The sequence below is a fragment of the Oncorhynchus mykiss genome, chromosome 21 (assembly GCF_057628025.1).
Source record: "Oncorhynchus mykiss isolate SJ-2025 chromosome 21, ASM5762802v1, whole genome shotgun sequence".
In the NCBI taxonomy this organism is placed as follows: Eukaryota; Metazoa; Chordata; class Actinopteri; order Salmoniformes; family Salmonidae; genus Oncorhynchus; species Oncorhynchus mykiss.
The window spans coordinates 13,773,507-13,788,703 of NC_143042.1; the positions used below are offsets into that span (position 1 = coordinate 13,773,507).

Below are 15,197 nucleotides of genomic sequence, written 5' to 3' on the forward strand. Positions count from 1 at the left end.
AGGTACACATGTCACACACACACACACACACACACACACACACACACACACACACACACACACACACACACACACAGGCACAAACGTGTGTTTGTGACTAGAGTGGCGTAGGTGTGTTACCTCGCTGGCGGCGTAGGTGTACAGGACTTTGTTCTTGATGACGAACCATAGCCTCTTCCATTGCTTCTTGTTGCCCTTCGACCTCTGTAGGTAGCCACTCATGGAGGAGTTCTCTGTGTTTGCAGACACCTCTTTGAGGGCAGCTGGGATCTTCTTCTGTTTCCTGGAGAAAGAGAATCCCCCAGATCTGGCAGTAGGAGACAGCGCCCCAGAAGCAACACGGTCACCTAGGAAACACACGAACACAAAGCACCTTCTGACATACATAATGAATTCACAATAACAAACAACACAGGGTTTAAATCATTACTTAACTTCAATTCATTCCATCTTTAATATTTGAAATAGCTAAATGACTTTAATATTTCATATGTATTCATGTAAAAGACGCATACTGTTCTCCTGTAGCTTGACGAAGCAGTGGTCACACACACGAGCCGGCTGGTTCTTCAAGTACTCTAGATAGAACTTATTGGACGAGCACGTCTGACACACCACCTGCAATACACACACAGTGAGTGAGAAAACCACTACACACACGTATGCACACACACACACACACATCCTACTGAGTATAGTGGTGAACCATTGTAAACTAAGGCCCTTGTCCCTTCCTTACCTTCCCGCAGGCTCGGCAGTGGTGGCGTCTCCAGGTGAGGGTGAACTCACAGGTACAGACCATACACATGGTGGCCCTCAGGTCTGGGATCCAGATAGGGGCCTTAGAACCCAGCGGGGCCCCACTGTCACACACGCCATCAGCCTACACAGAGAGAGACGGTTATAGCCATAACAAGTGGATTGTAGCAAAATTATACTGACGATGGTAACAGTGGGATCTGAGTGTTCCCATATTCAGTCAGTCGAATGGGCTGGAACTATACATGTTACAAGCACTCTCTCACACACACACACACACACACACACACACACACACACACACACACACACACACACACACACACCTCCTCCTGACACACACACTGCCTCACCTCCTCCTGACACACACACTGCCTCACCTCCTCCTGACACACACACTGCCTCACCTCCTCCTGACACACACACTGCCTCACCTACTCCTGACTCACACACTGCCTCACCTCCTCCTGACTCACACACTGCCTCACCTCCTCCTGACTCACACACTGCCTCACCTCCTCCTGACACACACACTGCCTCACCTCCTCCTGACACACACACTGCCTCACCTCCTCCTGACACACACACTGCCTCACCTCCTCCTGACTCACACACTGCCTCACCTCCTCCTGACTCACACACTGCCTCACCTCCTCCTGACACACACACTGCCTCACCTCCTCCTGACACACACACTGCCTCACCTCCTCCTGACTCACACACTGCCTCACCTCCTCCTGACTCTGGCTGGAGATGAAGGTGATCTTCTTCCTGGTGTGGTCATCTATCGCTGTGGCGATGGCCGCCAGCCACTCATCTCTCTCTGTGGCCGAGCTGCAATGCAGAAACAACAACAGAAGCCTTTGTAACCAATCAAAAGCTATTACAATGGTCCCCACAACCAATTAGAAGGGTGACTCATCAGAATGTCCATAATGTTAGGCGCCACGTTCAGGTGTTCAGGTGTGTCGGTGACCGGGTTCTCACCTGGCAGACAGGATGAAGGAACGCTCCACACTCTCAATGTTCAGTTCATTCTGATACGCCTCCTGACTGGGCTTACTCACCTGAACACAATAAACACATGTTTTCGATGAGACTTCAAAAGAGTATTGTCCAGGGTAAATGTGTGTTCAGCCCTGCCTGTACTCACCTTCATGCCCGCCAGAGAAAGCATGCTGTTGAGTTTATACTGACCAGACTGAACTGGAGTGGTGTACAGAAGAGTGTCATTGAACTAGAGAGACAGATACACACGCCACATCAACATACAGATACTGGGGGGGGGGTAATGTTCTGGTCTACAGACCGTGTTGGAACTGTAACGGGTCAGGTATCACACTGAGACCTCCACTACCCCCGGGGGCATCAGTCAGTACTCACCAGGAAGAACATCCGTGGCTGCATGACCTTCCTGGACAGCTTCATCAGAGTGCCCTCCTTAAGAAACACCTGGGGACAAGAAGTGATCACAACAGATGAGATCACAGGTGTGTGTGTGTGTGTGTGTGTGTGTGTGCGTGCGTGCGTGTCATAGTGCTGGACACTCACCCTGCCTGGCTGAACAATCTCATGCTGTCCGTTCAGACTGTACTGAATGTGCATCAGCTTCTGAAAGTTATCCTGAAAGATAAAGACAGACCGGGGTCAGAGGAAATGCAATGGGATGCCTTTGGCCGAATTCTCATGAGGATGGACATGGTGTGACGTCTCACCCCTTGTTTCATGATGTCGTTGGCATGGTTGGCCACCTCCTTCACTATGCCCAGAGCAGCTGTAAGGTCAACATGATTAACATGCCGTGAGAGTGTCTGTGAGAGAGAAATGGCATCTCACCGGACATTGTCACACACAGCCTGATCAACATTGTTCCACTCACCCTGTGTGTCTTTGTAGTCAGACGAGTCCTCAGGAAGGTTCTTCAGATAATCTGTAGAAGAGCAGGAAGTTACATCAGTCCCAGATCACACTAAATCATGCTACATACATAAGCAGTTTATACATGTGGAGAACTGTGTCTGCTGTTACACTCTGTGTCCTCTAGGTGGCAGAGTGCTGCCGGTGCACTAAATAGTGCAGGCTCCATGGGATGCCGCAGCACAATAGCCACGGGAAGTAGGGGTGACGAGGGTGATACAACACCCCCTGAAAAAATATACACAAAATAATACAAAACTAGTGCACTGGGCCTCTACTAGTATTAGTGGGCCCATATAGACTGTAGCACAGGCCCATATAGACCTCTGTAGCACGGGCCCATATAGACTGTAGCACAGGCCCATATAGACCTCTGTAGCACGGGCCCATATAGACCTCTGTAGCACGGGCCCATATAGACCTCTGTAGCACGGGCCCATATAGACTGTAGCACAGGCCCATATAGACCTCTGTAGCACGGGCCCATATAGACTGTAGCACGGGCCCATATAGACTGTAGCACAGGCCCATATAGACCTCTGTAGCACGGGCCCATATAGACCTCTGTAGCACAGGCCCATATAGACCTCTGTAGCACGGGCCCATATAGACTGTAGCACAGGCCCATATAGACCTCTGTAGCACGGGCCCATATAGACTGTAGCACGGGCCCATATAGACTGTAGCACGGGCCCATATAGACTGTAGCACAGGCCCATATAGACTGTAGCACAGGCCCATATAGACCTCTGTAGCACGGGCCCATATAGACTGTAGCACGGGCCCATATAGACTGTAGCACGGGCCCATATAGACTGTAGCACGGGCCCATATAGACTGTAGCACGGGCCCATATAGACTGTAGCACGGGCCCATATAGACCTCTGTAGCACGGGCCCATATAGACTGTAGCACGGGCCCATATAGACCTCTGTAGCACGGGCCCATATAGACCTCTGTAGCACAGGCCCATATAGACCTCTGTAGCACGGGCCCATATAGACTGGAGCACAGGCCCATATAGACCTCTGTAGCACGGGCCCATATAGACCTCTGTAGCACGGGCCCATATAGACCTCTGTAGCACGGGCCCATAGACCTCTGTAGCACGGGCCCATATAGACCTCTGTAGCATGGGCCCATATAGACCTCTGTAGCACGGGCCCATATAGACCTCTGTAGCACGGGCCCATAGAGACCTCTGTAGCACGGGCCCATATAGACCTCTGTAGCACGGGCCCATATAGACTGTAACACGGGCCCATATAGACCTCTGTAGCACGGGCCCATATAGACCTCTGTAGCACGGGCCCATATAGACCTCTGTAGCACGGGCCTATATAAACCTCTGTAGCACGGGCCCATATAGACTGTAGCACGGGCCCATATAGACCTCTGTAGCACGGGCCCAAAAAATGTTTCAGCATCTCTGCTTTGGGAAAAAAAAGGTACTTGTATACCTTGATTGAATTTGATTAACAACAGTATATTGCAGGATACAGTAGTTGGAATTGTCCCTTTCTCTGCTATTGTCATTCTAATGGAATCCAGAAAGAACAAAGCCCTGTCCCTTTCTCTGCTATAGTCATTCTAAGGGAATCCAGAAAGAACAAAACCCTGTCCCTTTCTCTGCTATAGTCATTCTAAGGGAATCCAGAAAGAACAAAACCCTGTCCCTTTCTCTGCTATAGTCATTCTAAGGGAATCCAGAAAGAACAAAACCCTGTCCCTTTCTCTGCTATAGTCATTCTAATGGAATCCAGAAAGAACAAAACCCTGTCCCTTTCTCTGCTATAGTCATTCTAATGGAATCCAGAAAGAACAAAACCCTGTCCCTTTCTCTGCTATAGTCATTCTAAGGGAATCCAGAAAGAACAAAACCCTGTCCCTTTCTCTGCTATAGTCATTCTAAGGGAATCCAGAAAGAACAAAACCCTGTCCCTTTCTCTGCTATAGTCATTCTAAGGGAATCCAGAAAGAACAAAACCCTGTCCCTTTCTCTGCTATAGTCATTCTAAGGGAATCCAGAAAGAACAAAACCCTGTCCTCAAACACTTCCATCAAAAGGTGCAAAGTTATGAGCAAAGACACAAAACATCCACACCAAATTAAATAGTTTTCTTGATCAAATAACATGGTAAACAACCTATTTTTATGCAGTATTAATTTACCATCCTTACAAAACACTTAATGGAAATGGACATTACTGTATTGTACATAGGCTGATCATCTTGGTTTGTACCTGTAGACTTTCTATCACCACGAAGGAAAACAATGTACAATACAGTAATTAAGTACATTGATAAATAAAGTGGTTGGTGATGATGTGTTGTGATGTGATGTGATGATGTGTTGTGATGATGTGATGATGTGATGTGTTGATGTCATGATGTGATGAGATGACGTGATGATGTGTTGTGATGTGATGTCGTGATGATGTGTTGTGATGATGTGTTGATGTGTTGTGATGATGTGATGTGATGATGTGTTGTGATGTGATGTCTTGATGATGTGATGATGTGTTGTGATGATGTGTTGATGTGTTGTGATGATGTGATGACGTGATGTGATGATGTGTTGTGATGATGTGATGTGATGACGTGATGACGTGATGTGATGACATGATGATGTGATGTGTTGTGATGATGTCATGACGTGATGTGATGATGTGTTGTGATGATGTGATGATGTGTTGTGATGATGTGATGTGATGATGTGTTGATGTGTTGTGGTGATGTGATGACGTGATGTGATGACGTGATGACATGATGATGTGATGTGTTGTGATGATGTCATGATGTGATGTGATGATGTGTTGTGATGATGTGTTGATATGATGTGTTGTGATAATGTGGCTCAGTAGGTAGAGCATGGTGCTTGCAATGCCAGGGTTGTGGGTTTGATTGAAAATGTATGAGCTCACTACTGTAAGTTGCTCTGGATAAGAGCGTCTCCTAAAATGGAAAAGGAATGAATCCACCATTTCAGTTTTCGCACTTGCAAAGTATTTCGAGAAACTGTAAAACTGTATATCAAGCAAGTATTTTTCTACTCCAGAAGTATTATAATACTAACTAAAGTAGTATCATACTAACAGACTCAAGTTACAAATGCTGGTAAACAGTCAAATACATGTAGTTTAAAAAAAAAATCACAAAAGCAGTGCACTGGGCCTTTCCTAGTCCTGTATCAGCAGACTGATATAGCAGTGCACTGGGCCTTTCCTAGTCCTGTATCAGCAGACTGATATAGCAGTGCACTGGGCCTTTCCTAGTCCTGTATCAGCAGACTGATATAGCAGTGCACTGGGCCTTTCCTAGTCCTGTATCAGCAGACTGATATAGCAGTGCACTGGGCCTTTCCTAGTCCTGTATCAGCAGACTGATATAGCAGTGCACTGGGCCTTTCCTAGTCCTGTATCAGCAGACTGATATAGCAGTGCACTGGGCCTTTCCTAGTCCTGTATCAGCAGACTGATATAGCAGTGCACTGGGCCTTTCCTAGTCCTGTATCAGCAGACTGATATAGCAGTGCACTGGGCCTTTCCTAGTCCTGTATCAGCAGACTGATATAGCAGTGCACTGGGCCTTTCCTAGTCCTGTATCAGCAGACTGATATAGCAGTGCACTGGGCCTTTCCTAGTCCTGTATCAGCAGACTGATATAGCAGTGCACTGGGCCTTTCCTAGTCCTGTATCAGCAGACTGATATAGCAGTGCACTGGGCCTTTCCTAGTCCTGTATCAGCAGACTGATATAGCAGTGCACTGGGCCTTTCCTAGTCCTGTATCAGCAGACTGATATAGCAGTGCACTGGGCCTTTCCTAGTCCTGTATCAGCAGACTGATATAGCAGTGCACTGGGCCTTTCCTAGTCCTGTATCAGCAGACTGATATAGCAGTGCACTGGGCCTTTCCTAGTCCTGTATCAGCAGACTGATATAGCAGTGCACTGGGCCTTTCCTAGTCCTGTATCAGCAGACTGATATAGCAGTGCACTGGGCCTTTCCTAGTCCTGTATCAGCAGACTGATATAGCAGTGCACTGGGCCTTTCCTAGTCCTGTATCAGCAGACTGATATAGCAGTGCACTGGGCCTTTCCTAGTCCTGTATCAGCAGACTGATATAGCAGTGCACTGGGCCTTTCCTAGTCCTGTATCAGCAGACTGATATAGCAGTGCACTGGGCCTTTCCTAGTCCTGTATCAGCAGACTGATATAGCAGTGCACTGGGCCTTTCCTAGTCCTGTATCAGCAGACTGATATAGCAGTGCACTGGGCCTTTCCTAGTCCTGTATCAGCAGACTGATATAGCAGTGCACTGGGCCTTTCCTAGTCCTGTATCAGCAGACTGATATAGCAGTGCACTGGGCCTTTCCTAGTCCTGTATCAGCAGACTGATATAGCAGTGCACTGGGCCTTTCCTAGTCCTGTATCAGCAGACTGATATAGCAGTGCACTGGGCCTTTCCTAGTCCTGTATCAGCAGACTGATATAGCAGTGCACTGGGCCTTTCCTAGTCCTGTATCAGCAGACTGATATAGCAGTGCACTGGGCCTTTCCTAGTCCTGTATCAGCAGACTGATATAGCAGTGCACTGGGCCTTTCCTAGTCCTGTATCAGCAGACTGATATAGCAGTGCACTGGGCCTTTCCTAGTCCTGTATCAGCAGACTGATATAGCAGTGCACTGGGCCTTTCCTAGTCCTGTATCAGCAGACTGATATAGCAGTGCACTGGGCCTTTCCTAGTCCTGTATCAGCAGACTGATATAGCAGTGCACTGGGCCTTTCCTAGTCCTGTATCAGCAGACTGATATAGCAGTGCACTGGGCCTTTCCTAGTCCTGTATCAGCAGACTGATATAGCAGTGCACTGGGCCTTTCCTAGTCCTGTATCAGCAGACTGATATAGCAGTGCACTGGGCCTTTCCTAGTCCTGTATCAGCAGACTGATATAGCAGTGCACTGGGCCTTTCCTAGTCCTGTATCAGCAGACTGATATAGCAGTGCACTGGGCCTTTCCTAGTCCTGTATCAGCAGACTGATATAGCAGTGCACTGGGCCTTTCCTAGTCCTGTATCAGCAGACTGATATAGCAGTGCACTGGGCCTTTCCTAGTCCTGTATCAGCAGACTGATATAGCAGTGCACTGGGCCTTTCCTAGTCCTGTATCAGCAGACTGATATAGCAGTGCACTGGGCCTTTCCTAGTCCTGTATCAGCAGACTGATATAGCAGTGCACTGGGCCTTTCCTAGTCCTGTATCAGCAGACTGATATAGCAGTGCACTGGGCCTTTCCTAGTCCTGTATCAGCAGACTGATATAGCAGTGCACTGGGCCTTTCCTAGTCCTGTATCAGCAGACTGATATAGCAGTGCACTGGGCCTTTCCTAGTCCTGTATCAGCAGACTGATATAGCAGTGCACTGGGCCTTTCCTAGTCCTGTATCAGCAGACTGATATAGCAGTGCACTGGGCCTTTCCTAGTCCTGTATCAGCAGACTGATATAGCAGTGCACTGGGCCTTTCCTAGTCCTGTATCAGCAGACTGATATAGCAGTGCACTGGGCCTTTCCTAGTCCTGTATCAGCAGACTGATATAGCAGTGCACTGGGCCTTTCCTAGTCCTGTATCAGCAGACTGATATAGCAGTGCACTGGGCCTTTCCTAGTCCTGTATCAGCAGACTGATATAGCAGTGCACTGGGCCTTTCCTAGTCCTGTATCAGCAGACTGATATAGCAGTGCACTGGGCCTTTCCTAGTCCTGTATCAGCAGACTGATATAGCAGTGCACTGGGCCTTTCCTAGTCCTGTATCAGCAGACTGATATAGCAGTGCACTGGGCCTTTCCTAGTCCTGTATCAGCAGACTGATATAGCAGTGCACTGGGCCTTTCCTAGTCCTGTATCAGCAGACTGATATAGCAGTGCACTGGGCCTTTCCTAGTCCTGTATCAGCAGACTGATATAGCAGTGCACTGGGCCTTTCCTAGTCCTGTATCAGCAGACTGATATAGCAGTGCACTGGGCCTTTCCTAGTCCTGTATCAGCAGACTGATATAGCAGTGCACTGGGCCTTTCCTAGTCCTGTATCAGCAGACTGATATAGCAGTGCACTGGGCCTTTCCTAGTCCTGTATCAGCAGACTGATATAGCAGTGCACTGGGCCTTTCCTAGTCCTGTATCAGCAGACTGATATAGCAGTGCACTGGGCCTTTCCTAGTCCTGTATCAGCAGACTGATATAGCAGTGCACTGGGCCTTTCCTAGTCCTGTATCAGCAGACTGATATAGCAGTGCACTGGGCCTTTCCTAGTCCTGTATCAGCAGACTGATATAGCAGTGCACTGGGCCTTTCCTAGTCCTGTATCAGCAGACTGATATAGCAGTGCACTGGGCCTTTCCTAGTCCTGTATCAGCAGACTGATATAGCAGTGCACTGGGCCTTTCCTAGTCCTGTATCAGCAGACTGATATAGCAGTGCACTGGGCCTTTCCCAGTCCTGTATCAGCAGACTGATATAGCAGTGCACTGGGCCTTTCCCAGTCCTGTATCAGCAGACTGATATAGCAGTGCACTGGGCCTTTCCCAGTCCTGTATCAGCAGACTGATATAGCAGTGCACTGGGCCTTTCCCAGTCCTGTATCAGCAGACTGATATAGCAGTGCACTGGGCCTTTCCTAGTCCTGTATCAGCAGACTGATATAGCAGTGCACTGGGCCTTTCCTAGTCCTGTATCAGCAGACTGATATAGCAGTGCACTGGGCCTTTCCTAGTCCTGTATCAGCAGACTGATATAGCAGTGCACTGGGCCTTTCCTAGTCCTGTATCAGCAGACTGATATAGCAGTGCACTGGGCCTTTCCTAGTCCTGTATCAGCAGACGGATATAAACTCTTCAGCACAGCATTTACCCCCCCTGGATTTCCAGCAACCCCCCCCCCCCCCCATGTGTGTATATGTGTATGTGTGTGTACCTGTGAGCAGAAGCTGATACTGGGGGATTCTCTGTACAGGTTTCAGCAGGTAGTGCTTCAGAGCCAGGCTGGCACATCTAGGACTCATCTGGGACAGAGTACAGGAGAATTGTCCCACACATTTGCAGTATTAACAGTATACATACACACATCTAGGACTCATCTGGGACAGAGTACAGGAGAATTGTCCCACACATTTGCAGTATTAACAGTATACATACACACATCTAGCTCCACGTCCTTGGCGCTAATGTAGTCTTCAGACTATGCCTGGCTTGTTACCACTCTATCATCAACTATGCGGATAGGAACTTCCTCTGACACACACAAACACACACACACACACACACACAGCTGTTTACCTCAAACTCCCGGACCACAGTTGCGAAGCCAGGGTTTTTCCTACACTGTTCGTCCAGCATAGCCACGTTGTTGTCAAACTGCCGGATGTAGGTGGAGTACATCTTCAGGTACGGCCCCTTCTGAACAAAGATGTCTGCCAGCCTCTGGTGGTCCCCCCTACACAGCAGAGAGAGAGTTGAGAGGGGCAGGGAGAAGAGAGGCGGGGGGAGGGAGATGGTCATTGTGGTCTAAGTTCAGCTGTCCAAGGCTTGGCATGGTCAGTTGAGGTTTGTATCTCTGGTGCTGATAATGATGGTGAGGGTGCGTACCAGTGGGCCACTCTCTCCTCTAGCTCCCGGAGCAGGTCTCGGTTGAGCTGGTATAGTTGAGGCAGGTAGTAGAGGATCTGGGTTAGAATACGCTCTTCAACCACCGGCTTGCCGTTCTGTCTCGCCGCCTTGGCAACTGCGTCCCGGAAATCCTGCAGGGAGGGAGGGGGTTAATGCTGACAGACGAATGAGGGGAACTAACACAACGACAACAGAGTGGTGGGAAACTAATTAACACACACACACACACACACAGCTGCAGGGCGGAGAGAAGTTACACAGTACAGCACAGGAACACCTGGTTATCACCTCATAAACATGCGTCCCTCTGCATCACACACACACACACACACACACACACACACACACACACACACACACACACACACACACACACACACACACACACACACACACACACACACACACACACAATTGAGTCAGCCCTCTCACACTGCCCAGTGAGCCAACACCTTCCAGGTGGAAGGAAGTGGTGAGACAACCAGGGCAGGGTCCCAATGTCCTGGTGAACACTCGCACACACCCACAATAAAACACGCACAGCTGCAGTGTGAAGGACCGAAACACGTATCCCTAGAAACACGTCAAAAGTCAAGTCAAAATATAATGCAACACATTATTGTGTGAGGACTTAAGTGTGAAACCAAAATAAACACAACAGGCACACACAGGATTAGCCGAGGCATTTCTAAGTCTGGGGGTCCTCCACCCACTCACTCACTGCAGGAAGCAGCTGTTCTGTGGTCAGGGGCAGCCATGGCCATGGAGACTGGAGAATGTGATTTGACCTCTTTCTTTAAGTCTCCCTCTCCCCCCTCTACTGTGTCTCTCTCTCATGCCCCATATTCAAAATGAATCCCATCGTGGGTCCTGTTTAAGGCAGACAGACAGGGGGACACTTGGCCCTGAGCGTGTGTGTGTGTGTGTGTGTGTACCTGCGATTCCCCTTTCGGACAGTCTCAGCCACTCCCAAGAGGAAATCTAATGTCGACTCTGCAGCCATCTCAGACAAATTGTGGGTTTAGAGAGATTTTTGAGACTAGGCTATGCGAGACAAATAAAGACTGGATTAAATAATTTTTCCTTAAAAATAAATAAAACATTGAAATCCAACACAAGGTCTATCTTCCGCTGCAAAATCAAATCCTTTTTCAGAGCTCAGGACAACTTGACCTGGCTGGTACAGTTGACCACCTCAGCCTGACACCGCCCAGTAGACCAGACCAGTACAGTAATCACCACCAGCGCGAGTTAACAACACTCATCAGAGATCCCACACACACCTGTCACCTCCCCCTGAGACCAACATCAAAGCACCCAGCTCTGTCGTCACGGTTACCTGCTCCACTTTTCACCCCAACAGGCACAGAGCGGGGACGGTATTCCTCCCACCAAGCAGGAGCAGTGAGCTAGCTAGCCAGCCGGTAGTTAAATATAATGAAACAACTCGAGCCTATGTTTCCACTCCATAAAGCCACCACTTGAAAGCTGAAACTAGCAACACATGCTTGACTCCTTAGCTTCCTTTATGATTTACATCTCAGTGTTTATCACTGATCCTGCTAAGTGTGATACCTCCCAAAAACAACAGCAACCGTTCTACCAGAGACAACTCCACTGCGGAGTACTGCTGCCTCAGGGGCAGAGGAGAAAGGCAACACGGCTCAGCTAGTCGAAGGTTTGCTGAGTAACACCATTGAACACACAGATATGGTCCTCATCAAAAGCCCAGCGGCTTAACTGATACTTACTATGTGAAGAAGCTTCAGGGCGTCCACAAACCTGGAGGGAGAGGAGATGGGTGTAAAACATTATAAATGACCAAAAAAAAGACACACAGACACACAAACCCAATCAAGGACTTATTCATGAGAATATTCCACAGAATCGTTTCTTGTTTTTAGAGGTGGAGGTGTGTGTGTGTGTGTGTGTGTGTGTGTGTGTCTCTCGGGTACTCACACTTTCTCAGAGCTCATGATCTCCTGGGCGATATGCACCACCTTTTTCCTCTTCACCTCATCCTCCTGCTGGAACGACAGACAGACAGACAGACAAGAGAAAAGCACAGCATTCAGTCAATGTAGTGAAAAAAGCTAGCTAGCCATATTCTAAACGTTACAGACATACTTCCACTTACAAGGTCACTGCAGCCCACCATCTGACTGCTATAGTATGCATAGGCACAATAATCTGCCCATTTGCTGTTTCTAAACAGACACTCCAACAGAGATTATGTCCGAAAGCACGTCTGTCCCAAAACACGTCTCTTCCCCTCACTACTCTCTATCCACGTCAGCTTTCTTCTCTCCCCTCTGCACTGTCCCTCCCTCACTCTCTCTCTCCCTCTTTCAGTCTGATAGTGAGTGGTCTGGGGTGGAAATGAGGTTGTCTTAATTTGGACAGTGGCCTTGCCCTTGCATGACTGAAGGGGCCTCCTGCTCCTAATTGTGTGTGTGTGTTTATTTATTTATTTATTTTACCTTTATTTAACCAGGTAGGCAAGTTGAGAACAAGTTCTCATTTACAATTGCGACCTGGCCAAGATAAAGCAAAGCAGTTCGACAGATACAACAACACAGAGTTACACATGGAGTAAAACAAACATACAGTCAATAATAAAGTATAAACAAGTCTATATACAATGTGAGCAAATGAGGTGAGAAGGGAGGTAAAGGCAAAAAAAGGCCTTGGTGGCAAGGTAAATACAATATAGCAAGTAAAACACTGGAATGGTAGTTTTGCAATGGAAGAATGTGCAAAGTAGAAATAAAAATAATGGGGTGCAAAGGAGCAAAATAAATAAATAAATTAAATACAGATGGGAAAGAGGTAGTTGATAGGGCTAAATTATATGTGGGCTATGTACAGGTGCAGTAATCTGTGAGCTGCTCTGACAGTTGGTGCTTAAAGCTAGTGAGGGAGATAAGTGTTTCCAGTTTCAGAGATTTTTGTAGTTCGTTCCAGTCATTGGCAGCAGAGAACTGGAAAGAGAGGCGGCCAAAGAAAGAATTGGTTTTGGGGGTGACTAGAGAGATATACCTGCTGGAGCGTGTGCTACAGGTGGGAGATGCTATGGTGACCAGCGAGCTGAGATAAGGGGGGACTTTACCTAGCAGGGTCTTGTAGATGACATGGAGCCAGTGGGTTTGGCGACGAGTATGAAGCGAGGGCCAGCCAACGAGAGCGTACAGGTCGCAATGGTGGGTAGTGTATGGGGCTTTGGTGACAAAACGGATTGCACTGTGATAGACTGCATCCAGTTTGTTGAGTAGGGTATTGGAGGCTATTTTGTAAATTACATCGCCAAAGTCGAGGATTGGTAGGATGGTCAGTTTTACAAGGGTATGTTTGGCAGCATGAGTGAAGGATGCTTTGTTGCGAAATAGGAAGCCAATTCTAGATTTAACTTTGGATTGGAGATGTTTGATATGGGTCTGGAAGGAGAGTTTACAGTCTAACCAGACACCTAAGTATTTGTAGTTGTCCACGTATTCTAAGTCAGAGCCGTCCAGAGTAGTGATGTTGGACAGGCGGGTAGGTGCAGGTAGTGATCGGTTGAAGAGCATGCATTTAGTTTTACTTGTATTTAAGAGCAGTTGGAGGCCACGGAAGGAGAGTTGTATGGCATTGAAGCTTGCCTGGAGGGTTGTTAACACAGTGTCCAAAGAAGGGCCGGAAGTATACAGAATGGTGTCGTCTGCGTAGAGGTGGATCAGAGACTCACCAGCAGCAAGAGCGACCTCATTGATGTATACAGAGAAGAGAGTCGGTCCAAGAATTGAACCCTGTGGCACCCCCATAGAGACTGCCAGAGGTCCGGACAACAGACCCTCAGATTTGACACACTGAACTCTATCAGAGAAGTAGTTGGTGAACCAGGCGAGGCAATCATTTGAGAAACCAAGGCTGTTGAGTCTGCCGATGAGGATGTGGTGATTGACAGAGTCGAAAGCCTTGGCCAGATCAATGAATACGGCTGCACAGTAATGTTTCTTATCGATGGCGGTTAAGATATCGTTTAGGACCTTGAGCGTGGCTGAGGTGCACCCATGACCAGCTCTGAAACCAGATTGCATAGCAGAGAAGGTATGGTGAGATTCAAAATGGTCGGTAATCTGTTTGTTGACTTGGCTTTCGAAGACCTTAGAAAGGCATGGTAGGATAGATATAGGTCTGTAGCAGTTTGGGTCAAGAGTGTCCCCCCCTTTGAAGAGGGGGATGACCGCAGCTGCTTTCCAATCTTTGGGAATCTCAGACGACACGAAAGAGAGGTTGAACAGGCTAGTAATAGGGGTGGCAACAATTTCGGCAGATAATTTTAGAAAGAAAGGGTCCAGATTGTCTAGCCCGGCTGATTTGTAGGGGTCCAGATTTTGCAGCTCTTTCAGAACATCAGCTGAATGGATTTGGGAGAAGGAGAAATGGGGAAGGCTTGGGCGAGTTGCTGTTGGGGGTGCAGTGCTGTTGACAGGGGTAGGAGTAGCCAGGTGGAAAGCATGGCCAGCAGTAGAAAAATGCTTATTGAAATTTTCAATTATGGTGGATTTATCAGTGGTGACAGTGTTTCCTATCTTCAGTGCAGTGGGCAGCTGGGAGGAGGTGTTCTTATTCTCCATGGACTTTACAGTGTCCCAGAACTTTTTTGAGTTAGTGTTGCAAGAAGCAAATTTCTGCTTGAAAAAGCTAGCCTTGGCTTTTCTAACTGCCTGTGTATAATGGTTTCTAGCTTCCCTGAACAGCTGCATATCACGGGGGCTGTTCGATGCTAATGCAGAACGCCATAGGACGTTTTTGTGTTGATTAAGGGCAGTCAGGTCTGGGGAGAACCAAGGGCTATATCTGTTCCTGGTTCTAAATTT

General features: G+C 48.0%; 1 protein-coding gene across 4 annotated transcripts in view; it reads right to left on the bottom strand.

The window, feature by feature from the left end:
* The window catches only part of LOC110500037 (FYVE, RhoGEF and PH domain-containing protein 6), a 33,349-nt gene that overhangs the window by 2,288 nt on the left and 15,864 nt on the right, over window positions 1-15,197 (bottom strand). For 2 of the 4 annotated variants that reach the window (XM_036957327.2, XM_090213895.1), the window contains exons 4-18: window positions 12,298-12,365; window positions 12,090-12,120; window positions 10,318-10,469; window positions 10,009-10,165; window positions 9,647-9,734; window positions 2,639-2,689; window positions 2,475-2,533; window positions 2,311-2,382; window positions 2,143-2,211; window positions 1,913-1,996; window positions 1,747-1,826; window positions 1,491-1,593; window positions 740-883; window positions 516-618; window positions 121-347 (exon numbers count right to left, since the gene is read on the bottom strand). In XM_036957327.2, the coding sequence (XP_036813222.2) occupies window positions 121-347; window positions 516-618; window positions 740-883; window positions 1,491-1,593; window positions 1,747-1,826; window positions 1,913-1,996; window positions 2,143-2,211; window positions 2,311-2,382; window positions 2,475-2,533; window positions 2,639-2,689; window positions 9,647-9,734; window positions 10,009-10,165; window positions 10,318-10,469; window positions 12,090-12,120; window positions 12,298-12,365 (1,488 nt within the window). Of the gene's footprint in view, window positions 1-120; window positions 348-515; window positions 619-739; window positions 884-1,490; window positions 1,594-1,746; window positions 1,827-1,912; window positions 1,997-2,142; window positions 2,212-2,310; window positions 2,383-2,474; window positions 2,571-2,638; window positions 2,690-9,646; window positions 9,735-10,008; window positions 10,166-10,317; window positions 10,470-12,089; window positions 12,121-12,297; window positions 12,366-15,197 lie in introns of those variants that run through there. The other 2 variants (XM_090213894.1, XR_016490190.1) reach the window with 2 other exon arrangements.